We start from the raw sequence: 27,079 nt of genomic DNA, 5'->3' as shown, positions 1-27,079 counted from the left end.
AAAAGTGTATGGTTTTTTTTTTTAAGATTTTATTTATTTGACAGAGAGAAATCACAAGTAGACAGAGAGGCAGGCAGAGAGAGAGGAGGAAGCAGGCTCCCTGCTGAGCAGAAAGCCCGATGTGGGGCTCGAACCCAGGACCTGGGATCATGACCTGAGCCGAAGGCAGCGGCTTAACCCACTGAGCCACCCAGGCGCCCCAAAAGTGTATGTTTTAAAAACAAAAAAAATCTGCCAATCCGCAAAACCTGTCCACAAAGGTGCAAGATAATGTAGAAATTGTAGGTAGGTGACCCAGTAAAGATGGCGCAGAGACAGGGAGAAAAACATCCCCTGGTTTGGAGCTAGGGTCCTGGGGACGTTGGGGCGTCTCTCCTCCCCCGAGGCTGAGGACGGGCGTTCACTTCTCTGACGACCACATTTCACAGATGCTCCAGATCTGGGTCCAGACATTCTGGAATTTTGATGCTCAAAAAGCCCCTCTGGGAAGGGCCATGTTCTACTTTGTACTTTCGTTGCTTTTGCTTTTGGGGTCAAGTCAAAAAAAAAAAAAAAATCATTGCTTAGACCGACGTCAAGGAAGTTTCCAACTTGGCTTTATGTTTTTATGTTTTTCTTGCCTAGGAGTTTTTTGGTTTCAGGTTGCACGTTCGAGTCTTTAATCCAGTTTGAGTTAATTTTTTTGTGAATCTGGTTAGTGGCGTGGTTTCACTCTTTGGCAAGTGACTGACAGCTTTTCCCAGCAGTCAGACTGCTTTTCCCACCATTTTCTGGAGAGACTCTGCATCCCCCCATTCTATCTTCTTGGCTCTGATGTTGCAAATTGGCTCTTCATGCTTTTTTTTTTTTTTTAATCCCCCAACAGGGAGAATTAAAGTCCTCATGGTTAGTTTCTACTTGTCCTCCCCTGTGGCAGGTTCCTCCTGGTCCAGGTGATGCATCAGGTCCCCCACTCCCTGCCCCACCCCAAGAGTCAAAGCCCACCCAGAAGGCATGGGACAGAAGCTCCTCAATTAGATTGACACAGGAAAACCCACTTTCCATTCCCTCCCAGAAGGTTTAGAGGGTCCTAATGTCTCCACAACCTGCCCTTTGACTTTAAATAGTTTCTGTAATTTTTTTCTGTTTTTTTTTTTTTTTTAAAGATTTTATTTATTTATTTGACAGAGAGAGATCACAAGTAGACGGAGAGGAAGGCAGGCAGAGAGAGAGAGAGAGGGAAGCAGGCTTCTTGCTGAGCAGAGAGCCCGATGTGGGACTCGATCCCAGGACCCTGAGATCATGACCTGAGCCGAAGGCAGCGGCTTAACCCACTGAGCCACCCAGGCGCCCCTTTTTTTCTGTATTTAAAAATTTTTTTTCCTGTATTTAAACATTTTTCTGTATTTAAGATTTTTTTAATTTTTATTTCTCTATATTTTAAGAATCAGTTTCTGTATTTTCAAATTATTATTACTATAGCTAACGTGTCTGTATTTTCCAAATTATTTTCTGTACTTTTCAAATTATTGCTACTGTAGCTAAGTTGTCTGTATTTTTTCTTTTTTCTTTTTTTTAAAGATTTTATTTATTTATTGGACACAGAGACAGAGATCACAAGTAGGCAGAGAGGCAGGCAGAGAGAGGAGGAAGCAGGATGCTCCCTGAGCAGAGAGCCCGATGCGGGCCTCGATCCCAGGACCCTGAAATCATGACCTGGGCCGAAGGCAGAGGCTTTAACCCACTGAGCCACCACCCAGGGGCCCCATGTCTGTATTTTTTCAAATTATTATTGCTATACCTAACTTGTCTGTGTTGTTCAAGTTATTTTCTATATTTTTCAAGTTATTTTCTGTATTTTTCAGATTTTACTACTATAGCTAAGTTGTCTGTATTTTTCAAATTATTATTGCTATAGCTAACCTGTCTGTATTTTTCAAATTATTTTCTGTATTTTTCAAGCTATTTTCTTTTTCACATTGTTACTTAGCTAACTTGTACTTTTCGAATTATTTTCTGTATTTTTCAAATTACTGTTGCTATAGCTAACTTGTCCATATTTTTCAAATTATTTTCTGTATCATCTGTGTTTTTCAAAATATTATTACTATAGTTAACTTTTGTGTATTTTTCAAATTATTTTAGTTTTTCAAATTATTGTTGCTATAGCTAACTTTTCCATGCTTTTCAAATTATTTTCTGTACTTTTTACATTATTATTATAGTTAACTTGTACTTTTCAAATGATTTTGCATATTTTTCTAATCATCACTATACTTAACTTGTGTATTTTTCAAATTGTTTTATTTTTCAAATTATGACAATAGCTGGCTTGTGTTTTCCTTTATTTTTAAAAAATATTTTATTTATTTATTTTAGCGAGAGAGAGAGAGAGAGAGAGCACAGGCCATCGGGGAGAGGCAGAGGGAGAGGAAGATTCCCCGCTGAGCAGGGAGCTCAATGTGGGACTCGATCCCTGGACACTGGGATCATGACCTGAGCCAAAGGCAGATGCTTAACCACTGAGCCACCCAGGCAAACTAACTCATATTTTTCAAATTATTTTCTGTATTTTTCAAATTATTATTACGAAAGCTAAGTTTACGGGAATCAAGTGACTTCTCATTACGGTTTTGTTATCCATTCCCCTGATAACTAATGGTTCTTTTCATGGGCTCATAAATGTCCCTGAATTGTTCACTTTGAAATGGTTTATTCATTTTATTTTATTTATTTTGTGCGTGAATTCGGCCTCAGTAAACAAACAAATGTGACAATCCATGCCTGATGTTTGCAGATTATCTCCCCTGACCTGTAACTATGACATCACCTGGGGAGGGGGTTCTAATTCTTACTAAGTTTGTTTATTTGTTTCTAATTACAGCAGGGGAGAATAGATCTCCTATTACAAACATGCAGCTAGATTCAAGGAAAAGAATGTTAACCTGGAATTACCTAAGAAACGTGAGTGAGCAGGAATGCATGATATCTACCCCTCCCAACTCTCCCACCGTGCCCACCTTTTCCACCATACAAGCCCCACAGGTGAGTGCTCTTGGCTCATGCCTTACTGCTTTGCTCCTTGTAAATCTTGAATTTTCCTGTGAAATGACTCTTGAGTCCCCTGCCTTGATTTCCACTCCTGTTGCTCTTGTCAACAGGGAGAAAACATTTCCTCTATCCTCTTATATTCTGGGATAGGGACATGAAAATTAAAGTGACCAATGCCAGATTTTTCAGGGGGAAAAGACGTACAGATTTATTCTTAGTTCAACTTTTTACATACATGAAGAGTCACAGAAGCAAAGTAAACACCCCAAGAAGTGGTCAGACTAGGAAGATTTCCTGCTGTTTTTTTTAAAGGAGTGAGAAATTGAGGAGATATCATGATGAGGGAATAGGGATTTTTGGCTTCTGGGGCCACTACATTGTTTGGAAGTGACTAGGGAATCAGTGGGTGAACTAGTGGCTGGTACGTGTTATTTTAGTAAGGTCTGTCTGGGCAGTGTCTTCTCAGCGCTGGTGGTCCCTCTCCCGTAATAAGGATCACTCTTCACCTTCCAGGCACAGGAGAAGGTGGGAAAATCCTTTGTGAAAGGGTCTTTTGTGTCCTGCTTTTATGTAGATAAGGAGGCGGAGAAGCCCTCTTTTATCTGTCCATTTGTCAGGTGCCCCCTGCTCAAAATGATTCGTAGGCCCAAGTGGTCTCTTTGGGACTGGGGCAAATCCCATATATAGGATGACCTCCTTCACTCTGCTTCTGTATGGTAGGAATAAAACGTACACACTACGTCTCACATATGAGGGAGAATATAATAGCTGTCTTTTTGGTGCATGCCTTCATTTGATTTCTCCCCTTAGTGAGGGAGGAGGGGGAAAGATGTGAATTTGCCCATTAAATGGGCTCCATCCCTTTCATGTTAAAACAGCCCCCCTGGATTCAGTTTGTGTTTTGGGGCTATGTTTACTCATTCATCACCTAGTTCACACACTCCCTTAGTTTCATTCTAAGGATGTCAGGAAGGAAAAACCTTGTCATCCACCCTCTTAGGTTCTGTCCCCAGAGGCCTGTGAATTAACATGTTGAAAGATAGATAAAGAAGAGGGAGAAAAATATATTCCCATGCATATGGAGCTTATAAAAAACAGAGCTCAATAAATAGCTAAAGTGAAGGATTTATGTACCTAACCAGTACGAAAAAGAAAGGAGACAATAAAGCTCTCTATGGTTAGAACAAGGAGTTTTCCAGAAAAAAACAAAAAACACAAAACAGAAAAACAGAAGATAAAGTTTGGAATCATGCTTGTTTATGTAAGTTTGAGAAGTTTTTCTGATTTTTTAGTGGCCCTAAAGCTTTGCCCAAAGAGGGCATTCATGGTAGGTTTACCCTTGATGTCCTTCCTGGAAGTTAAACTCACTCCAAAGAGGGAATTTATGGTAGCCTCATTTTCCAGAACTTTCTGCTTTTAGTCAGATTAAAAAAAAAGCTCTCCTCAAAAATGTTTCTTTCTGCATCTCTTGAATCCAAACGTCTTCAGCTTAAAATGATCTTCATAATAATTTGGGGCTTCCTGGGGATGGAGTGGGGGATCCCCACAACCGGTGGGGATGTGCCCCAGACAGGAGGCTGCAAGGGATCCATGTCCTCTGCCCCAAACCCTGCCCCTGGGGCGCTTCCAGCCCCGACATTCCATCCCTCCATGGGACGACCGTACCTTGAGACACCCCCTGGAATCGCCCCATAAACCGATTCTAGAATGAAATGAGAATCTAGGCTGCCCCGGGAAAAGCCAAAACCCGGAATGAGCAGGTGGGCTGTGCTCCCGTACCCCTGCCCATGCAGACTGTGGGGAGGAGGACCCCTGTATCATTAGGGCTGTTTCTAGCAGGAATTTTTTTTTTTTTTTTTTAAGATTTATGTATTTAGGCCCAAAGAGAGGGGGAGAGAATCCCAAGCAGATTCCATGCTGACCGTGGGGCCAACGCAGGGCTGTATCTCCTGACCCTGAGATCAGGACCTGAGCCGAGAGCAAGACCCAGGGTCAGCCCACTGTCCCCCGGGCTCCCCATTAGGATTTTTTTATATGGGTTCCTCTGGCGCCATCTGCAGGCTGAGGGGGTCTTGCATTGTCTCCGGAGATCAAAGTCGTGGGGAGCAAAGGACACCTTCCCAGGTATGTCCTGCTTTTAGGCAAGTGATCTGCACTGGGGGTGTCTTCTATCTGGTCTTTGCAATTGCCTTCAGCTCAAAATAATCCTTGTGCCGAGATGGTGTATTGGGAGGTGATAGAGTCTGCCACGGTCACCCCTTGGGAGCAGGGATTTATGGCCCCCGGGGTGGGGGCAGGAGGATGGAGCAAGGAGGGTTTCCCCGTAGGGGTTCGCAGAGACCCAGCTGTGGGCATCATTACGTACCTGTGCTTTTAAAAAGGAATGAAATTAAATTTTAACGTAATGAAACAGATGGAAATGGGTCGCTGACCTTCCTTTATGAGTGGGTCATTTCTAAGCATTGTATCTCTTTCTGTGGCTTGCCTCAATTTTTTTCTTCCCGTTGGTGCACGGAAGGCATTAATTTAATGGCTTTCCTGTCCAGGGTTATTTGTTTTATTATTATTACTATTTTTTTTTTTTTTTTTTTTTTTTTTACAAATTCAATATGTTTGGCGGAAGCATCTGGTCTTCTGAATGTCGTCCCGTAATTTAGGAACAATGTGAGTGTGCCCCTCCCCTTTGTAATGGTCTTGGCTTTCTGTTTCATCTCATTTTTCCTAAAAAATTCAAGAAAACTACAGTTAGTGTTTCCATATGAATTACAACACGGCCTGTTGGTGAAAAACAACGGACATCAACAACAACAAAACCCCAAAGCATTTAAGTGCCTGCTGTGCTAAGTGCTGTTTTTCTCTAGCACAGATCTGGCAAATTCTTGAAAATGTGTTTTTAGACCTTTGTCGAGGTTATCCCTTTGCTTCCCCCCCTGTATGGACCTCATGAAAACAGATCGTGCACAATCTTGATGGGATTTTTTTTAAAAATAATGCTGAGTTTAGTGCATGAGCATGACATTTTGGGATTTATTTTTTTTATAGCTTTACATTTCTTTAAAAAAAAACATTTTATTTTATTAAGTAAGTAATTAAGTAAGATTTATTAAGTAAGTCTGCACCCAGTGTGGGGCTCGAACTCACGACCCCATGATCAAGAGTGGCACTGTCCACTGACTGAGCCAGCCTGGTACCCCGTTTTTGTTGTTGTTTTTTTTAATTTTAATTTTTAAATGAAACTGGTTCTTATTTTTATTTATTTATTTTTTAATATCCTGTCAGGGACACCTAGGGGGCTCACTCAGTAAAGCAACTGCCTTCGGCTCAGGTCATGATCTCAGGGTCCTGGGATCGAGTCCCGCATCAGGCTCTCTGCTCAGTGGGGAATCTGCATCTCCCTCTGCCTCTCCCCCTGCTTGTGTGCATTCACATGCACACACTCTCTCTCTCTCAAATCAATAAATAAAATCTTCTAAAAGTATAAAATAAAATATCCTCCAGATGGTCTTAGATTCCAACTCTGCCACGAACATAAAAACGAGTCCCTCTACGTGTTCTTCAGGCCGTCCGTTTTTTGCCCATGTGTGTTTTCCGTGTTAGTAATCTCTGGTTCATTTCCTTCCGCCTGCTCTGAGCAGATTTGTTTTGAGGGTTTTCTGCAGGAAAGGGGAAAAAAAAAAGAATGCTAGCTCTTTTGCAGAGAAGGGTTCTAATGTCTTAGATTAACTGAGTGGCGGGCCAACTCCTTCCTGCTGGTTGGAAAGTGAAGGTGCTGGAACCGGGGCCCTCAGCCCTCGCTGGGCTGCCTCTTTGGGTCACTTTTGTTTTAAACGGCCTGCGTGGTGCTTCTAATTCCCTGCTGTCTCAAGACTTTGAAGGAATTCTCAAGACTTCCTTTGGGAAAACATAATTCTGTTTTTGAAATAATCAGAGTTCCCCCCCTCCCTCCTCCTCCTCCTTCTTCTTCTTTAGTTGGGAGTTGACTGGGTTTTGGTGTTTTGTTTTGTTTTGTTTTGTTTTGTTTTGTTTTGCAGACTAAGAAAACGTGACTGCAGACTTTGTCACTGGGATTTTGGGTTTTCTGTGAGGCTGCCCAAAGGTGCTTGCAGGGAAGACGGGATAGCTGTGGGTTCAGTCAACCCTTGAACACATCTCTGGACTGTGGGTTTTATTCCCTCCTTAGCAGGCCCCGCTGAGGGAGACCCAGCTCCGGGTCAGGATGGGGGTCTCTCTGCAGCGTGAAGACCTCCCAGGAACCCCCGGGAGTCTGCCTCTGGCTTTCAGCACGAGATCGGGCACAGACAAACAGATGTCAGTGATGCTCTCAGTCTGTTTTCCTACGTTTTGAACTTGAGGAAATTGGAGTGTATGTAAGGACCGTCCTGGTGGGACCCCACCCGACCGGCCCCATGGGCAGTGAATGCCCACAATTCCTTGTCGGCCGGGCCACCCTGCACCCACGGAATCCAGGATTTCACAAACAGGATGCTGCTGTACTCACTTTTTTTTTTCTTTTTTTCCACATGCTCTGTTTTTCCTTTCAAGTTCTTTTTAAATCTCGTGACCTCATGGGTCACCATGCTTAGGCTCCATATTTAGCACGAGACACCATGTGGGGCTGTTTGCCGTCACAGCCCCGGCGAACGCTGCTTTGCCCATTTTTTCCAGTTCCTCATTTTGCCCCCATAGGAGTGTTCAGCGGTGATACCACGGTAAGGGGAAAAGGATTAAAAATACATACTCCCACGCAGTTGTGAAAGGGAACCAGCTCGACCCTTGCTACATTGTATACGACCCTTGCTACAACGTATACAAACCTTGCTACAATGTATATGACCCGCGCTACAATGTGTGCAGACCTTGCTACAATGTATACGAACCTTGCTACAATGTACACAAACCTTGCTACAGTGTATACAGACCTTGCAACTGTATCTGGGAATGCAGACCCAAAAGGCTCCATCAGTCCAGCTCTGTGAAGCTACACAAATAGACAAATCCTGGTAAAAGAAAGTACGTTAGTGTTTGCCAGGGGCTGGGGAAAGGGGGTAAATGAGGCCTAGTTAGGGGGCCATGGGGTGGGGGTGATGATATTCTGGAACTAGACGTAAAGTTTCCACCACAGAGCAAAGGTGCCCCACGCCACTGACGTGCACGCCTAAGAGGGAAGGACACGGTCCATTTTGTGGTTACGCCTACTTGTCCACGATAAAAAATTAAAATTAAAAAAAATGGTCAAAAGCTAAAGTGCAGAGCAAAACAGAAATACATGTATGAATATGTAAATGAATCAGACAAAATCCCCAGCCCGGCCAGAAGGCCAGCACGGATTGAGGAGCATCAGCAGGAAACCGGGATGCAAGGGGTTCCCGGGCATCCTGCTCGGTCATGGCAGAGACGGGAGGGACCTCGCCTTTTCTGCCTTTTCTGCCAGACACAACCCGTGACGCACCTGTTCTCTGTCCTGATCCGAAGGAAGCATCCAAATCCCATCTTTTATTTCTGTTTCTTAATAATTGTTATGATTTTCATTGTATTAAAAGTCCCATCTTTTCAACAAGTGGGAAATTGTATGTTGGAGCAAATTTCTTGCAGAGACAGGACGCAGGAGCCCCTTACGGACGCTCCAGATGCAGAGGCTTCCGGGCCCCTGACAGACACCGCTGGGACCTAGAACCCCAGAACCCAGCTGCATCCCCTTCAGCTGTAAAAGAGATTCACACACGTGTCCAGGAGACCCCGTGCTGTTGCCCGTTTTCTAATGGATGCTATCAAAGACGCAGGAGGTGTATTTTATCCTTTTTGGAACTAGAAAAAATATATATATATATATTTTAAGATTTGCATTTGGCCTCAGGATGGGTGATGACTGGGACACTTTTGTGAGCCCTTGATGATTGAAGAAGGTGTTTTTCTCCTCATCTCGCTCACAAACAGGCCCCGATGTATTAAAACTTCTTTTCAACCATTTTCCCCCAAAAAAACCTCTGAATGGGTTCCCTGCTGGTGGCCTCGTGGTTGGCGTTTTAAGGCCGTCAATCACCCGATTTTTATGTAAATCTGAGATTTTCCTGCCTGGATGTTTTAAAGGGGCTCTTTGTTCTCTGTATAATTCCTAGGCTGTTCCCCTTACAAGGAGCTTGGGGGGAATCCTCCCCTTCTCCCCAGCCCCAGGTCGTCCTCGTTGATCATCCTTTTTCAAAATGCGTATTTGTTTTAGGGTTCCCGAGCAACCGTTTCTGTTTGTTTGTTTGTTTGTTCGTGCAGGAAAACCCTTTTGCGATAAAGGGTTTCTGTAGACTCGGAAATGGCACGTGTCCTACTGTCATTTCTAGGAAAAAAAAATAAATCATCCTTTTATTTCCTATGGCAGAATCATTTCACGATTTGGGTCCTCATTGTTTTTCTTTACACAAGGGCAACCCCCTCCCTGCCCCGGGCCTGGTGGGCCTGGTAAGTGCCAGGTCACCCAAGTGTCTCCAGGACCCCCTCCCCCATTGTCACCTGGCCTTGCTTCCAGAATCCTGGATGCTTCCTGAATCCCCTTCCAGAAGCTGTGCTGGAGGGCAGGCCTGGCTGGATTCTCAGGGATGTTCATGCATCTGATCTCCCCCCACCATCCCTCCCCGACCCCCAGGGCACTGTGGCCACTCACCCCCCTGCATCCCCAGTAACACTTCTTGGGGAACTTAATCAAACACAGAATCCAACCCCCAAACCCGGAAAGCCTCCCCCACAAAGACAAAACAGCCGTATTACTACAGGAGCATTAATAAAATGCGTTCACAATTGATCACAACAACCAAGAACCCCCCCCCCCCCCCAAATGAAGACAAAGGAGGCTCCAGCCAGGGTGTCGGCCACCAGCTCTGACCTTGAGCAGAGCCTCAGAGTCACGCAGAGGACTGGGAAAACTGCATCGTGGTGCAGGCACGCAACACCACTTTTGTCCACCCTCTTAAGTTCTGTCCGTGAGGCTCTGCAAATTAAAATGACAGAAGACAGACGAGCTGAGAAAAGGCATGCACATTCTGTGTGCTGTTAAACATTTTAGGTGGCATGATGTGGATGTCCTGATAGAAAGACGAAAATGCCCCCAGAGGAGTGGTTAGACCTGAGAGTTTGTATATGGTTTTTCATGAAGAGCAGATACATCGTGCAGCTGTGACAAGCGGCAGGAAGAGCATTGGAGGCTGCTAAGGGCAGCAAATTGCGGGGGAAGATAGATATTTGAAGGACACTCTTGGAAGACACGGTTCATGTCAGTAGGGTGGTTCGTATGGCTTCGTCTTGGTGCTGACTTTCTGCCTTCTTCATGGCCCTAAAAGTTCCCCCATAGAGAGAGAGCGGGGATCCGTGTCATGTGTGTTTCTACAGGTTTCTGCTGTTAGTCTGATCAGGGAAGCTGCAGGAAGGTTTCTTTCTGTATCTGCTGGTTCTCCGTTGCTTCTGGGTCAGAATAATCCTTACGCAGCACTGGAAGCAAGGACAGAATCAGGGACACCGTTGGTGTCCCTCAGATCCTGGCCATTCTGGGCCAGGTGTGAGCTCGTTGCATTAGTGCAGGGCGAGTGGTTTCCCGGGCGACTCACTCAGCAGGACCTGTGGGCTGGTTATTATAGGCAAGGGTAGGTTTCCTGCAGGTCTTGGGGTAGGTGATCATTTGGGGGAACTAGGGGAAGCACGGGGCAAAGTTTGTCTTGCAGATTGGGGTCTATTTCCAGGTTGCTGGGTGTCTGCAATCGTCTCTGCCAGCGGGATTCACTCTGCCTTTCTTGGTCAGACCCACAGGGTGGGAACGCCTTCTGAAAAGGAAACGTGTGCCCGGGTTTTAGGTACAGAGGAGGGCAGCGAGTTTTCGTGTGTGTGTGCACCTTGCTTTCAGCTCAAAATAATCGTTGCACCCAAGTGGCCTCTTTGGGGTGACCTGTTCCCAGCATCAGAGGATCAGAGGTGGGGGAGGGATTCTCAATAATCATTTGAGCGGGATTCTTTGCCGAAACTGGGCTCAGTAGGTCAGGCACGAGACCTAGCATGCAACAGGCTTGGAAAGGGGTCCGAGGGGTACTCGATCTAGGATGGGGACGCCCGGCCGTGGACCTCTCCCGGGGCGGAGTCGGGTCCGGGGGAGCCCAGAGTGCGTGTGTGATGTGTGGGTTCTCGATGGTTCCCTTTCCAGGTCAGAGAGGACAGCACGTACTTCTGCATCTTCCGAAACCGCGTGCTGCATAGGGGAGCCAACCTGACCGTGAGGGTCACCTGTGACGGGGCCAAATTCCAGGAAGTCTTGCCTTTTGTGAACCCAGGTGAGGTTCCCTGAGCGGGTGGGTGCCGGGCTCCCGCCCAGCGCCGTGGGCATCCACTCACGTCACCCCTTGGGGGCTGCTGGTGGCGATGCCGCCTCTGAGAGCGTCGCTGGGTGTCTTCCCAGGCAGGGAAGGTTCCGGCGCCGTGAACTTCTCCTGCTTCATCTACAACGTCTGTCTCATGAACTGCAGCTGGGCGCCCGGCCCCCGAGCCCCCGCTGACGTCTGCTACCGGCTCTTCTGGTGGGCCTCCCTGTAAGCCGGACGCCATCCCTGCACCACCGGGGATCTGTGAGGGGATCATAGCGGGAGAGGCCCAGAGAGCCGGGGGACCCCAGGGGGCTCCTCCCGGAAATGTCACAAAATCACAGAACCCTGGGAGGGGAGATGTGGCGCCTTGGCGGCTGCCTAGCTCAAAGTTGCAAACCCTCCTCCCGTCCTAAAGAGAGGACGAAAGCCACAATTTCGTGATGTTTATCGTGCACGGAATGGTTGCGATGGCTTCGCCCTGCGAAGGGTGGGATCCGTCCCTGTGTGTGCCACATCTTGGCCGATTCCCTAGGACGCATATCCTGTTCTGGTTTTGTGCTTATTTGGGGACGGATTTGTATCAGTTTGCAGTTTTTTGTTTTTTGGTTTTGGGGTTTTTTTGGAGGCCTTTCTGGGTTGGGGAGGAGATCTCCTTGCTGATAATGTCTGCCCAGAAGGATACACAGTCAGGCTTTTCCCGCATCCCTTTTGCAAACGACAGGCACGAGGACGAGGCGGAGTGCGTGCATTACATCACGGACCCCACGGGGACACGCGTGGGCTGCCATTTCGATGAACTCGGTGAACCCCAGAGTATGGATAATTACTTCTTCCTACTGAATGGGACCAGCAGTGAGACCGCAATCCCGTTTTTGGACTTTGTTCCGTTTGAAGCCCGTAAGATCGGTAAGACGCTCCGCGACCTGTGTCCTCCCCCACCCGCCCCCCAGCCAGGAGAGCGGGCTTCACGCATCTGGGCTCACATCCTCACTGTGTGGGATGCAGCCCTGGGTTCAGGACCAGCCTGAGCAAGGACCAAGGTCGGCACTCGAGGTCTGGGGAACAGAGAGAGACGGGCATGGCAGCCCTGACTGTCCCCTTGCGGTGGGATGCAGGAAAGGCATGTGTTCATGTCACGTACCCAGTTTTGCTAATTTCTGCAAATTCCCTGCAAATCCTGAATTTGCAAAACCCAACTTATCACGGCTGCCGGGGTGGAAATACAGGGTCCGTCGTGGTATAACCGTGTTTCTGTTTAAAGACATCTTACATAATGTACATTGCTGATGAATTAATGGTGCACCCAACGCCCACAGCCCTATACCTCAAGACTGAACAATGCTTCTCGCATGTGTGTATTTTCTCCAACAGTCACATCGTGACCTTCTTGCGTGTAGGGATGCAAAAGAAGAAAGAAGCTTTCCTCTACCCTCTTAGGTTCTGTAGCCAGGGCTTGCAAATTAAACTGACAGACGCTCTATTAACGGGAGAAAAGCACGCAAATGCCATTTTAATTTTTAAGTCTGATATACATGGGGGAGGGCTTCAGAGAAAATAAAGGAAAATGTCCGAAGGAAATGGTTAGATTCAGGGACTTATAAACAATTTTTTAAAATTTTTACTTATATACCATTTTAATAAAAATCAATTAACTGTGGAGTTCAATGAAAACAAATTTGTGCTTTTAGAAGTGGTAAATATATACGGAAAATAATGGGAGAGAGGGTTGTATTAGTGAGGGGTTTTTTGGTGCAGATACGATTTGGTGCTGACTTTCATGGACAGAAAACTTCCCCAGAGACGGGATTTGTGGCAATCTTACTTTCTCAGAAGTTTCTGGTTTTAGTCCGATAAGGAAAGCTCCAAGAAAGTCTTCTTTCTGTATCCACGACTCTCGGTTGCCTGCGGTTCCAAATAACCCTTGCGCCAACGTGTCCTGTTTTGGAGATGACATGCCAGTCCCCTTTGTGCAAATCAGACAACCCCCCAACTGCACGCTTGGGGGCCGTTTCACACGTTGACGTCGCCAACCCAAAGCACAAAAGCGGGAACGACACCGCACTCCACCGGCCGCAGAACAGGCGCTGGTTTGCAATCCGGGAGCAGAAACCAGAACACAGAGCTTGGCCGTGCTCCACGTCATACGGGTGTATGCCCGTGGGGTGACCCCCCTTTGTATTTTAATTTGCACCCAGTCTGCGGATTTCTGCAAATAACCTGGAGCATCATCTGTATCTTGCGTCGAAGGAAGGGGTCCTCCAGCCATGTCCTTACGGCGTCTGGTTCTAGACAAACCGTCTGGTGGATTGGTTGACATTTTTGACTCATTTTGACTGGATGCTTTTAAGACGACGAACGGTCAACCTGCTTTGGTGTGTGCACACAGATCCTGGGTGACTTAGGTCCCCAGAGTTGTAGGGTGTCCCGGAGATGAGGCACAGACAAGGAGGACGTGCTTGTCTGCTGGCGTCCTTACCTGGGGTTCCGGCAATCTGCAGCAGGGACACAGAGGGTGGTACTCAACCAGGAGGGGTGGCCGGCACCACGGAGGGGACAGTCCCCTTCATGCACCATCAGCTCGCTTGAGCCCTCCCGTTCCAAGCCCAGTTCACCTTCTGTGTTTTGTTTTTTGTTTTTGTTTTTGTTTTTGTTTTTCCTGCAGAAAAAGAAATATAGGACAATTTCCTACAGAGGTGCGATCCGCCGGGAGCCCCCTCCACAACTGACCCCTGGGTGTTTGTGAGGATTTTTGTTGTTGTTTCTATTTCCCACAGAGAAGTACGACCCCCCACCAAACATCACGATCGCCCACAACACATCGCATCACATTATCCGGTGGGAGAACCCCGAGATGAGATACGAGCTTTCGCCTCAAGTCTTGTATTATGAGCTGGACATCCAAAGACCGGTAAGAGCCCCCAACCTCGGCGAGGGAACGACAAACCGTGCTCGGTCCCGTCTGCTCATGCAGAGCTCAATCCCGGCTCGCAAACCAGAGACGCTGCTCCCGAAAGTTGTTCTCTGGGAACTCCTGTGCCCTATACCCTACACCGGTGGTTCATTCCTTTTTTTCCCTCCATGAAATCTGCTTCTTTATTTTTATTTTTTAAAACTAATCTCTATGCAAAACGTGGGACTTAAGTCGGGATCCCAAGACCAAGGGTTGCACGGACCTCTGCCTGAGGCACCCTGGGAACCCTGTAATAGTTTCTTTTTTTTTTTTTTTTAGTCACTTTAGGTTTGTAACAGAATTGAGGGGAAGGTCAAGGGGCATGCCCCACACCTCTCGTGGTCCACACATGCACACTGTGCCCATCACCGTTCCCATTAGCTGCCTTTTCTAGAATATCAGAGTTGAGACCCTAACAGGACGCAGCCCCTTTCTTAGCCTTTTTGGAAACAAAACGTGAAAATGGCCTGGGAATGGGCGGCTCACGACAGGTGCACTGGGAGCTCCCCTGAATCTTCAGCTCGCCCACCTGCTCCCCGTCCCCTCAGCACACCTGTGCCAGAGAGCGTCTGCAACCTGAGATCTGGATGTGTCCCCGAGTCCTGGAAATTGGGGACTTCCCACAGGACACTCAGCATCTCTGTTTCCCCATGGCCTGGGGCCTCAACATGCACCCCAAGCCCAGAGCCAGGGATGGAAGGCGACTCCGGGATTCAGTCCCGAGCACCCCAGACCTCAGGGCCTTTGCAAATACCTCACAGAGGCAGGTTCCCTGAGCACAAGGATGCTTTCATGATGCGTACGGCAATGGCAGAGCTGGGTGCTCTGGGCACACAGTAGGTGCTCAGTAAATGTTGCTGGCCCCGTTCCACACCCGCATGGTCCTTGACATCACAGTTTCCACATACTTCAGGGCTCTGCAGGTGACCCCCAGGCCCCGCCCAGGTGTGAACTACTCAGTGGCGTGTGTCTTTCCAACCACAAATGAGGTCGTGTCCCTTCTGTCCTTACAACCCTTGCGAGGTTGGGTGTGGGTCTTGGGTTAGAGTCGGACTCCTGGACGCAACCGGCCAGGAGTCTATGGCTTCTGGTCCTGCCCACCTACATCCTCCTCCCAGGGTTCCTGTGTGTGACATCACCCGAGGGACCTCCCGTAAGTGACCTCTCACAGATGACCTTACACAGGGAACTATGCCCAGCTGACCTCACACTGGTTCCAAGCAGGTGATCTCAGGCAGGTGGTAACACAGGTGACCTCACACAGCTGTGCAGGCCTGAGCGTCCGTGTGTGTGAAGCCCCAGGTGGGCAGCGAGCTCCGCTCTGGCTTTCTGCCCGGAGCCTGGCGGGCGCACTCAGTCAGTGCTGGACGAGGCAGAAGGTCTCTGAGAGGGTCAGTCTTCACTAGAACATCCAGTGATGCGGAAAAAAGGTACCCTGGGCGTTGCCTTCTCCTTCCTTGCTAATATCCCCGGAGCAAACTCAGCAGCCAGAGACAAATTCACAATAAGGAAACTTTGTGATGAGGAGGAAAAGCTGTTCCTCCACCCTCTTAGGTCCTGAACCTGAGGGCAGTAAATTAAATAAAGGAGGGGGGGGCAAAGGCATTCATATGTATATAAGAGCTCACAAAAGATGGGGCTCTTGAATAGCTCAAGTAAGGAGCTTACTACCTACCTAACCAGGGGACAGGGAGAGGGAAAGAAAAAACTTCCAGAAGAGGAACAAATGGGTTTCTAGAAGAAATAGGGGATAAGAACAATAGTGATGATGCTTGTTGAGGCAGGTACCAGTGGTCTTGTTTGTCTTCTTCTGGGCGTGAAAGTCCCCTGGAGATGGAATTTATGACACATTCCCTGTCCATCCCGGAAGGGACGTCTCCCCAAAGGGGGAACTGATGGCATGCCTCATTCCCGGTTGTCTGCTCTTTGGCAGATAAGGGAAGCTCTGAGAAGGGTTCTTCATACCAGTTCTGGGGGTCCAGGTGGGTTCCCACATTTGCATATAATGCTGAAACCCCAGATGCTAACAATCCTCCCTTTTGTTACAGGACAGCGCTTCCAGGACAAACCCCGTAAGTATCTCTTCTTTCTCTACGCCTCCTTTGCTTGGGCCCGAAGTCACATCAAGCATCAGTGTTCACAGATCACCTCGGCGGTGGGGTCCCCATTAGCCCCTTCGTGGCCATCAGGCTGTTAGTCTCAGATTGAGAAGTTTTGTTTTCTGGAAAGCCTCTGACTCAGCTCAAGTCACGGGTCATCATCTACCCCGTGGACAGAGCAACGGTCTTCTTCCAGACGCGACGCCTCGGACCTTTTCAGTTCAAAGTTCGTCATGCGTTGAACACCGTCCTGCAAAAACTCATGTCTGCCCAGATGCTCAGAACAGGGTCTTGTTTAGAAACAGTGTCTGCAAATAAAAGGGAAGGATCTTAGATGAGGGTGACCCTAAATCCAAGACAAGTGTCCTTGTAAGAGACAGAAGAGGACAGACACAGAGAAGAAGCCACAGGAAGATGGAGGCAGAGATGGGAGGGACGCAGCCACCAGCCCAGGGACGCCTGGAGCCCCAGAAGCTGGAAGCGACAGGAAGGACCCTCCCCTGGAGCCTCAGGAGGGAGCACAGCCCTGTCCCGCCTGCATCTCAATGGCCCTGCTCTGCCTGGATCTCAGTGGGGCTTCTGGACTCCAGAGCTGGGGGAGGATAATTTTCTGTGGTTTTGAGCTGTGGCGTATGTGGTCGTTGGTCCCTGTCGCCCCAGGGCACTCACACAGAGACGAGCATCCCCGTGTACCCTCTCAAGGGCAGGAGGAACCCCCCACCTCTCAGAATCTGTCCCATCCTTCACCTGGGTTCCTGCAGGCATCACCTGCTCCCACGCGATGCCGGTGCTGCGGGCAGGATGCTGCCCATGGGCCACACTGGCAGCGGCCGGGACAAGTGCAAAGAGGGTTGGTGGCAGTCTGAAGCTGTCCCCGGAGGCTAGCCTTGGGGAGACAGGTGTCCTGTCTGGGCCCCATCAGCGACTCAGACGACATATGAGACCTGGTGCACCACGGACATTGGACAAGCAACATGTACGGCTTCTCGCTGCCTCGGGGGCTCTCCTTGGGGACTGGGGGAATCCCTGCTGTTGCCCTCAGCTTTTCTCTGCATGGGCTGGCCTGGAAGCTCCCTGGATCCATGCTGGGGCCCATCTAGTACCTGCCCCAGGGCTGTTGTGGCTGAGGGGACGAGTAGCATGCGATCCTCAGGGTCCAAAGGGAGCCGCACAGCTGATAAAGGCAAGATACTTCATCATGGACAGGTGAGAAGAAACTAGGTTCTTCCAGGCAAGAGGAACAGTGAAGAACATGTCTGGGGCTTCCGGGTTGTGCAAACTTGGGTCACTGTCCATCCTCCCATCTATGCTGCAGAGAAACACCAGGGCTCCTGGACCGAGCCAGCAGGCGGGAACTCTGGGCGACCCACTCTGCTCCAGCCCCAGGAAGTGGTTGGATGAGTTGGGGATTTGCAGGGGGTCATGGCGCGTGAAGAAATGCATCCCTGCCCCCGGGGACCTGCAAGTTGGGCCTCTTTCTCCTCGCTGACCACCTAGTGTTCCGGTCAGTCTGACTCCGCGGGTCTCTCCAGACCTGCACATGCTCTGTGCGGTGGACGCAGAGGTGGTCCTCATCCAGAGGGACACGTGAGGCCTGTCTCAGAACTGGCCTCATTTTGGCCCCAGGAGGGGATGGCAGACCCCTGGAGCCTGGCCAGCGCTGTCGCATTCAGAGTCCAGCTGTGCCCCCAGAAGCCGCGAGGCCAGGTTGGGCTCCTGTCCACGCACCCACCCTCGGCTGTCAGGGTATAGATTTGCAATAACCGCAGGTCAGGGCCGGAGGACGTGGGGACTCTGCGCTAGCGGTCGGCGCAGCTCGGAAGCCGTGCGCCACGGGCATGGAGTCTACCTTCCCCCGGGAGAGCCCCTTAGGGTCCCTGCTTGGGGCCAGAGAGATGCGCGGATATCCTGGGCCTCAGATGTCGTCCCTGCACGGACCCCAGTGCTCAGACTCCAGGGGACCCTCCCGCGTCACCAACGCTGGTCCCAGACGGTGTCCTCTTCTCTTCAAGGTTTTCCAGAGGGGACAAGACGCGAATGTGTACGTGGTGCCGCGTTCTGCCGTCAGGCCGGACACCACGCTCCGGGTGAGGGTGCGCTATCTGCATAACGAGCTCTGGAGCATGTGGAGCCCAACGCTGCGTCTCGGTGAGCGCCAGACTCCCCATGCGCCGCGGACGGATATTGGACCGGGTGCTCCTGCGCGGCTCCTCTTCGGGGTCTTACCAGGACACCTGCCGTTGCGTCCAGGGCAAGCTCATCTGGAACCTCTCCATCACACCTGAGATGGTCCTGTTCCCATAAGGGCCTGTTGCCAGGTTTTGGGGTTAGGGCGCACGTATCTTTTTGGGGATCCTTTGAGCTCACAGGCGCCCCTCCCAGCGGAGTGAGCTCGGGGCAGGCCCTACCAGCTCTCTGCCGAAACACACCACCTTTAGTGTGTCCTGCTGCTGTGCGCCCCCTCCCGAGCTCCTGGGATCACCGTAGGAGGACGACCCCAAGAATGAGCCACAGGGCACGAGCCCCCGTGGGCTACTGTTCCCTTAGCCCAGCTCAGGTGTCTGGAAAGCCCCAGATGATGGCCATACCCCAACCCAGCGGTGTCCCTTTCCCCAGAAGGGTCAGCCAGGGCCCAGGGGAGCTCCACCCGTCCCCTTGGATGCCCAAACACCCCCTCTCCTTTATGGGGTCAGCGAGGGGTATCCCAGAGCTTGTGGTTTGCAACGTGACAGCTCCCATCATGCGGTAGCGCTGGCGGCAGGAAACGGAAATGGAGGGTTTTAGGGCGCTCTGAGGGCCTGGGGGTGGGTGGGGGGTGTCCCTCACCGGGCCTCTCAGCATACTTCCTTGCAGGGGTGGCAGAAACCCCATAAGACAGGAGTCCGTGGGGACATCCCTCCAGGAGTCCCACACATCCGTTCTGGGGAGCGACAGGGAAGGAGCTCAGAGTATGCCCCAGCTGGATGCCCTCTCCCAGAGGACCCCAGAACGCAAGTGTGGGGCTCCTTCTTTCCAGAGAATAGGTTCACGGCTCTCCAGAAGCTGCACAGACGGCCCAGGTCACATCAGGGTTCCCCAAGGAAGGTCTCCAGGGCAATAGAGAACACACCCCTGTCCCACCCTGGAGTTTCACAATTACACATTCGTTCCTTTGGCTACGTAGCACCGTGTTGAAAGTGAACGTCCATGAGAAGGAATGCGTTGCGTGGTACTAGTTGTGTCCTTACGCAAATGTCTATGGTGGATGGTCTCTCGGGCGTAGGGCGTGGAGGAGATGGGCAGGGACCGCCAGTAGGGCGGCGTGGGCACAGGACCCGAGGGAGGGTCCATACGTCCCCGCCGGCCTTCCACCTCCTCTGGGAGGCTGGTCTTCCTCCGCTGTAGCCCTGCTTCCGCCAGCCTGTCCGTAATCCTCCCGTAACGGGGTCGAGGGTGGGGGGCGGGCGTGTGCGCAAAGCTGACCACCCACTCCCGCGCGCGCGGTCCTGACCGTCTGCCTCTCTCCCCACCAGGCCTCCCGGAGCAGGATTTCCACGGCGCCCTGGTCGGGGTGCTGGTGGCGGCCACGGCCGTGCCCGCGCTGGTCCTCGTGTGCTTCTGCAAATGGTGAGCCCCCAGCCCTGGACCCAGGACCGCCCGCCCCCGCCCTTCCCACCCTGGAGCAGGACCGCGGAGCGCGCGGGAATGGCCAGGGGAGGGCGAATGCAGAGTCCAGGCTCGGATTGCAGGTTGCTGAGGGCTGGCAAGGAAGGCGGAGTGACTGTCCATGGGGTGCGGGTGGGGCGTCTCCCGCTGCGCCAGCCACGTCTGTCCGGGGCCACATGACCACAGCGGCGAGGCCGGTCCGGACGGTGCAGACGGGTCTGGCCGCTGCAGTGCGCGCTGGGTTTCTGTAGGAGGGGTAGGGGGCCGGGGCTCCAGGGTGCGCCCCCCGGCTTGCTGGGCCCTTCATGGTATCCCCCTCCTCGGCAGGTACAGTCTGTTCCCCCGCATCCCGCAGGTGAAGAAGGAACTCACCGGGACCCTGTTCTCCCCCGAGGTGGGTGCGCCTGTTCCCAGTTCCCAGTCCGGAGACTGGGGCTGCTCCAAGGGGTGCGGCGTGGTTGGGCAGGGGTGTCCTGCGTTCGCCAACGCTGGCGTGCAGTTCCAAGGGAGCGGGGAGGCATGGGGGTCCAGCTGCCTTCAGCACAAAAGTCCATCCTCCTGGGAAGGGGACCTCACCACAAAGGCCACAACTTGGGGCTTAAGACAGAAGCAGTCCCTGGAGCAGGGGAAGTGGGGTGGCCCTATTTCCCTGCCGTAAATGCCAGGCCAGTCCTCAGGCACGGGTAGTGCTGGTCTTCCTCTCCCCAGTCAGACAGCCCTCATCAGGAGACCCCGAACCTATTACATGGGTACAGACCCTATTTCCACATAGAGCTATCTCTCGTGGTTCTGGCTGGACGTGGAGTCTGCGGACCACCACTCAACCCCGGACCATGGTTCCCTGGGGTTGCCGCTGGCTCTCGGGTGAGGAACCCTCCCTGGGATGGCACCACTGCCCTTTCTGACCCTCCTCGTGCATCAGCCCCACATTCTGCCCGATGACGAGCAGAGGGACGCCCCCAGCACAGGGGCTCTAGCTCGGGCTGGAGGCTGTTTCCTTGGGAAGCCCCCCACCCTTGGGCTCCCCCTGGGGCTTCCACAAGGCCTGGGTGTCCTCCCAGCGGGGTTGAGGGTTCATGGAAAAGATTGGGGTGAGGTCGTGGCTTTTGTAGGGGGCCTTGCCGTGGGTCTCAACGTTCCAGTGGGAAGGCCTTGTTGACTTAGGGCAACAGCCCAACTTCTCGGGGTCCCGTCCACAGCCCACACTGTGGCTGGCACAGGTGGTCCCCAGGCCCTTTGCAGGACCCCTCCTGTAACACGTGGTCCAGGAAATGCTGCTCATCTGAGAGCCCAGAGCAGCCGGCAGGTGGATGTCAGGACTCCTATTTCACGGTCGGCACAAAGGGACCCCCCCCCCCCGATAAGGTCCGGGATAGAAACATGATTTTCAGGCTCAGGCTGGCCGGGGTCACCCCCTCTTATACTGGGGGGGGCCTCCCTGAGTCCTGAAGCAGTCATCCCCTGGGTCCCCCATGGCCGCCACCGTCCAGGCTGGAAGGATCTGTGTCCTCCAAGAGGGACTGTGACACCCCCTCTGTCTGGTCCCCTGAGCCTTTGCACCCCCCAAAGGAGAAGCCGTCCCCGTGATGGGTCCGTTCCATCCCCTCCCCAGCTCCCGACGACACGCATCCATATTCTGTTTGTGGATTTGCCTGTCCCGGACGTTTTGGATCTGGGGGTCACGTGCTACAAGGTCTGGCCTGTCTCTTCTCCCCCAGAGCATCGTGCTTTCAGGGTCCATCCATGGGGCAGCAGGTGGCAGAGCTCTGCTCCGTTCGTGGCTTAGTGACCTTCCCCCGGTGCACTAGAGGGAGGGGGTGTCCACCCTTCGGCCACGGGGAACCATGCAGCTCCGCACAGGCACTTTCTCGGTGGCACGAGGATCTCGCGCGTGGGTGCACTCAACGCTGCCCGTCTTCTGTCTCCCAGGTCTCCTGGGACGAGGGCCGCCCTCCGCCAGGCTCCCAGGAGCCCGAGGACATCCTCATCATGGAGGACCTGTCGTGACGGGCGTGGCTTTGGCCTCTCCCCGCGTCCCCCGCCTCCCCGGAAAATGTCGCGCAGGAGCATCGCACGCTCACGTCTGGGGACGATGTCTCCCCCACCCCCACCACCGCCACCCAAAACCCAGCAGCACGGCTTTCTGGCTTCGTGCTGGCGTCCACGCCGCGAGCGCTGTATGCGACTGACGGGCGTTTCCTTCCTGGTTTCTGTATTTTTGACTCCGGGGGAAATAAAATAGTTCTACGGTGAGACACGAGTGGGCACATTTGGGGGGACCAAGCCGCGCGTCAGGAGCGGGTTTTGAGGGGAGAAGTCCGTGTCCTGGCCGGGCTGTACTGATTCTACAAACGGCTGGGAACGAGCCGGTGTTGCCCCCTTACGCTGTGGGGTTTGGTGTGAATCCCGTCGCTGGTGAATAAAGGTTCTTCCCAAGACTCCCCGTCCTTAAACAGACTCTGCACAGGACGCTGGGGTCGAGGGCACGAGGTCGTTTGGGAAGCGGAAAGTGAAACCTTAAGTGGGGCAGGTGGGCGTCCTCGGAATATAGGACTCCTGCCAGGCGGGCTCCGGGGCCCGGACAGGCTGTGGTTCTCCGTGGGACAGACGCCCACAGCACCACGTTGCAGGTGGGGGGGTCCGTCTCCAGACACGTGGGTACACCCGACCCAGCCCCCCAGAGAAGCAGGTGTCTCTGTCCTCGAGTCATGGACGGACGCCTGAGGTTCTGCCCTGTCAAGGGCTTTGCTCAGATCTTGCGAGGGGCGCGTGGCCGGGCCGGGGAGGAGAGTGGCTTATGCCGGACATGCCCCCTCGGGCCCGTCTCTGTTAGGGGTCGGGCTCAGGAGGAGCTGCACCCGCAGGGGAGGGTTCAGCGTCCTCGGGACACTCAGCTCTCCCAGCAGGTGCCTGGAAGCCTCCCATCGAGCTCCCCCAACCCTCCGCTCCTTCCTCGCATCCCTCCTGGCATCTACACTGGCCGCCTGCACGGTCGAGCCCCGCTGCCCCGAGGGATCCAGCCTCCGACCCCCAGGCCACCTCTGACCCAGGGGGGCATTTGGAGAGGACCTGACTCCCTGGACAGGGTCCTCTGGACCCCGACCGCCACACAGCCTCCAAGCTGCACTGATGACGCGACATTTAGTGACAACCCCAGGAACACTGACTCGGCTGCTAAGAAATTAAAATAAAATAAAAAAACAAGCAGACTGGGGGGCCAGTGGGCGGGTGATGGCGGCAGGCCCGGGATTCCAGCAGTGGCCGCGGATAGACCCCGGACCTGCCAGGACGGGTTCCTGGGACGGCGGCTGACTCGGGACGGCCCCACAGCATCTCAGCCGTTAAAAGAAAGTCTCCAAGGATCCCGCCAGCGACGCCTTCCGGACGCTGGGCAGACGCGTTGCCATTTGGAAACTCTGCGGAGTGGGGACATGGAAACGCGTGTCCACAGTTATGGGAACGCAGTCGGGGGGGAAGGGATGGGGAAAGACGGCCACCGGATGTCCTCCCCGAGGGGCAGCCGCCAGGCAGCCAGGACTCGGGATGAGGGACCTGGGGATGGCTCTTTCTGTCACCTTTGAGGTCGGGGCTCACGGGCGCAGAGGAGGGGGAAGGCGCTTGGTGAGCTTGGCCCAGCGCCCCTCTGTCGCCGTTCTGCATGACCATATACCACACATGGGGCTGCGGCTGTGACCATTTAAGGAGGAAAATGCTGTTCCGGGCTGTGTGTGCTCATTCGAGGACAAGAGAAGCCCACGGACACCCGGGTCGGGAGATGCTCGCTGTGATTACATGAGACAGCCCAATCCACTCACAGTCTACACTGTGGGGCGTCTGGGGGGCTCCGTCGGGGAAGCATCTGCCTTCTGCTCAGGTCGTGATTCTGGGGTTCCGGGTTCTCTCTGCTCAGCCACGAGCCTGCTTTCCCCTCTGCCTCTCCACCTTCCCCTGCTCATGCTCTCTCTGTGTCTCTCCTGCAATAAATAAATAAAAACCTTAAAAAAAGGAAAAAAAAAACTGCACCGTGAAGAAACGTGTTTCACAAGAGGCGCTGATGGCTGATAACGAAGGTTTGGTTGACAAACATCCATGGTTTGTGTCGGGGCTTAAATACACGGAAGAGGAGTCAGCGTCTTTCGAAACACGTCCACGCACCGAGAAAGAAAACCGAGTCCTCCCAGCAGAGGAAGCGGCCGCTTGCTATCGGCTGTCACGCCAGCTGAGATACCCGTGGGGCCACGTCAAGGAGCCGCTCCGTCAAGGTGTCGAGCACGATAAACAGACGGCGCCCCGAGATTACAGGGAGGACCCTGCAACCAGGGGGGCGCGGGCATGCGAGCCAAGGAGAGAAGTTTCCGTCGCAAACACCTGCTCTGCTTCCGCCGATGACCGCAACCCTCGACCCGGGAACCTCCAGTTTCATGCACGGATTTGAGTTAAAAACTGGAACCTGGGAATCCAGCCCTCACCGGGCCGGGCGCCTGCAGGTTCTGGAATGGACGGGTCATCTGTGCGCCCTCTGTGGGTTTGGGACCCCATGGGGTGGCCAGGCAAGGCTTCCTGGGACTCAGGGCCAGAGTGAGGAGCCAGGGGTGACTCTTTAGGGTCGAGAGAAGAATAAGGAAGAATATTATTATGATGGGAGCTTAAAGCCACGGGGTTCATCCTCCCCCCACTCCAGAGACCAGAGTCTGAGATCCAGGCGGGGCAGGGCTGTGCTCCCTCCTGAGGCTCTAGGGAAGGGTCCTTCCTCCTCTTCCAGCTTCTGGGGCTCCAGGTGTCCCTGGGCTGGTGGCCACGTCCCTCCCATCTCTGCCTCCGTCCTCACATGGCTTCTCGTCTGTGTCTGTGTCTCCTCTTCTGTCTCTTACAAGGACCCCTGTCCTTGCATTCAGGGCCACCCTGATCCAAGGCAAGCTCACATCAGGTCTTTTATTATATCCTCAAAGACCCTATTTCCAAACAAGGGCCCCTTCGTAGCCTCCAACGGTCATACCTTTGGGGAGGCACCATTCGACCCAGCACGGTGACTGCAACTGCTCATTGTCAAGGGTGCCTGGGTGGACAGTCACTTAAGCTTCCGCCTCTTGATTCTGGCTCAGGTCATGATCTAAGGTGGTGAGATCGAGCCTCGTATCTCACACCGGGGGCGTGGAGCGTGCTTGAGCTTCTCTCTCTCCTTCTGCCCCACAATGTGTAAGACAAAAATACAGGTAAATGAAAAGAAAACAGAAAGAGTTTGTTTTGCTTGGTGAGCCAATTGCAGAAGACATTTGCGTCTCCTCGGGACCGCGTGCTGGTGGGGGGTACGCCCACGGCCTCTGGAGGAGAACTAGCCTCTGCACGGAGCAGAGGGCAAGCCTCAAGGACGTGGGCAAGGTTGTTCCAGAGCAGCTGCCCGGACACCTCAGAGCAAGGAGCACCTTCCCCTCCGGGGTGAGGGGCAGAGCGTCTGACGGTTCTGTTTTCAGCTGGAAAAGTGCACCAGTGGAGCCTCTTATCTTGGGGGAACCCCCTCGATGAGGACTGGGATCCTGCAGCCAGGCCCACCGGGTCCCAGGGCAAGGCCAACCTTAAAGCAGAAAGTGGCCCTGAAGCTCCCCACGGACGCCCAGGGGTCCTCGCGGCTGGATGTCTGCGTGACTCAGAGCTGACAAGGTGTCTCGGGTGAACATTTTGCCTCTGCTCCCTTCCTGGGCTCTTGGAGAAGCAGGACTGGGGGTCTTCCCAGACCCCAGCACCGGGCGTGGAAAGGACGCCTCCATGCTGGGTCCCGGGTCCTCCTGCAGCTCCGAGGCACCAGGACCACCTGCTTCGCTCTGAGCTGCAGACCGTGACCCACGTGGGCACATTGAAGGGTGCATCGTGGGGGTCGGGCAGCCAGGAGTCCGAGACACCCCCCCCCCCGCAGGCCGAGTCCTCCCTCCTTAAGAAGCCCTCACGGTGCCCCCTTACATCCCGAATCGGGCTTCACAATGGTTCTGCCCAGACCAGATGGCCGACCCCCCACATAATGGGACTTTTTAATTCGGAGGTAGGCGGTGCAGACGAAGGAGGCATTGTCCTCCCCTAATCTGCAGGGAAGACGGGGTAAAATTCTCCTGCTCCCTCCAAGAATGAGGCTCGGGAAATGCTCCTGAACACCAGGGGCGGGTGCTGTTTCTGTAACAGAGACCGTGTGAACAGGGTCTGGGGTTGCCAGAGAAGGGCTCACCTCCCGCCCCCCCCGGAAGGAGCAAGTGAACTCAGAGGAGTCCACGCAGCTGGGCTACGGGGACGCTCCGACCATCCTACTCCTTCCGGTTCCCCCGCCCCACTGGGAGCACGTGCCTGGCCCCAGCACCGCCGGACGGGAAGACAAAGCCTTTCCGCCTAAATCAACATGTCGCCAATATTCACGTGCGTGAATACACCGGTCCATGCATGTGAATGAATCACATTATTAAGAAACATTTTAAAATAAAATGCTAGCGTTTATAGATTAATGAATAGACATTCATTCATCTCAACATTAATGTGTCTATATCATATTGTAATAATGTACTACATGTAACACGTGGTTGACGTTATCTAGGATACAGATAACATAATGCAATAATATATAATGTAACAATACAGTCTAATGATATACAGTGTAACACAATAATATATAAGACGATCATATAGAATACTATAATATAATGCAATGTAATGTAATGTCATACTGGCGCACCTGCCACCTGTATGGCCCCTCAGAGGCCCCCATCTGCCCATCGATAAGGACCTGTGCGTCGTGCTGGGTGGAGGGACTACTCTGAGCTCCCGTGTGCAGGGGCTCCGTGCACAGGTGCGTCGTGCTGGGTGACAGGCTCTCCTCTGGGCTCCTGGGTGCATCTTGCTGGGTGGAGGAGGTCTATTCTGGGCCTGCCCCAGCAGGCATCGGTACCTCCTGCCTCGCCCACTTCCCTTCCCGCTTCCCGTCTTCTGTTCCTGTCTTCCCCCAGGTGCAGACCCTGCCCTTGGAGGGTGCCGTCTGTGCTCAC

General features: G+C 52.7%; 1 protein-coding gene across 1 annotated transcript in view; it reads left to right on the top strand.

The window, feature by feature from the left end:
• The window catches only part of LOC125092116 (uncharacterized), a 29,139-nt gene extending 6,836 nt beyond the window's left edge, over positions 1–22,303 (top strand). The window contains exons 3-12 of the mRNA XM_047716457.1: positions 2,864–3,024; positions 11,207–11,333; positions 11,459–11,588; positions 12,085–12,269; positions 14,138–14,271; positions 16,362–16,385; positions 18,425–18,560; positions 19,925–20,018; positions 20,385–20,451; positions 21,987–22,303. Coding sequence (XP_047572413.1) covers positions 2,864–3,024; positions 11,207–11,333; positions 11,459–11,588; positions 12,085–12,269; positions 14,138–14,271; positions 16,362–16,385; positions 18,425–18,560; positions 19,925–20,018; positions 20,385–20,451; positions 21,987–22,064 — 1,136 coding nt within the window. The 3' untranslated portion in view covers positions 22,065–22,303. The remainder of the gene's footprint in view (positions 1–2,863; positions 3,025–11,206; positions 11,334–11,458; positions 11,589–12,084; positions 12,270–14,137; positions 14,272–16,361; positions 16,386–18,424; positions 18,561–19,924; positions 20,019–20,384; positions 20,452–21,986) is intronic.
• Positions 22,304–27,079: the final 4,776 nt, after the last annotated feature.

This window comes from Lutra lutra, chromosome X (assembly GCF_902655055.1).
Source record: "Lutra lutra chromosome X, mLutLut1.2, whole genome shotgun sequence".
Taxonomy (NCBI): domain Eukaryota; kingdom Metazoa; phylum Chordata; class Mammalia; order Carnivora; family Mustelidae; genus Lutra; species Lutra lutra.
Note: the sequence above shows the minus strand (reverse complement) of the source record. Positions and strands in the feature narration are given on the sequence as shown.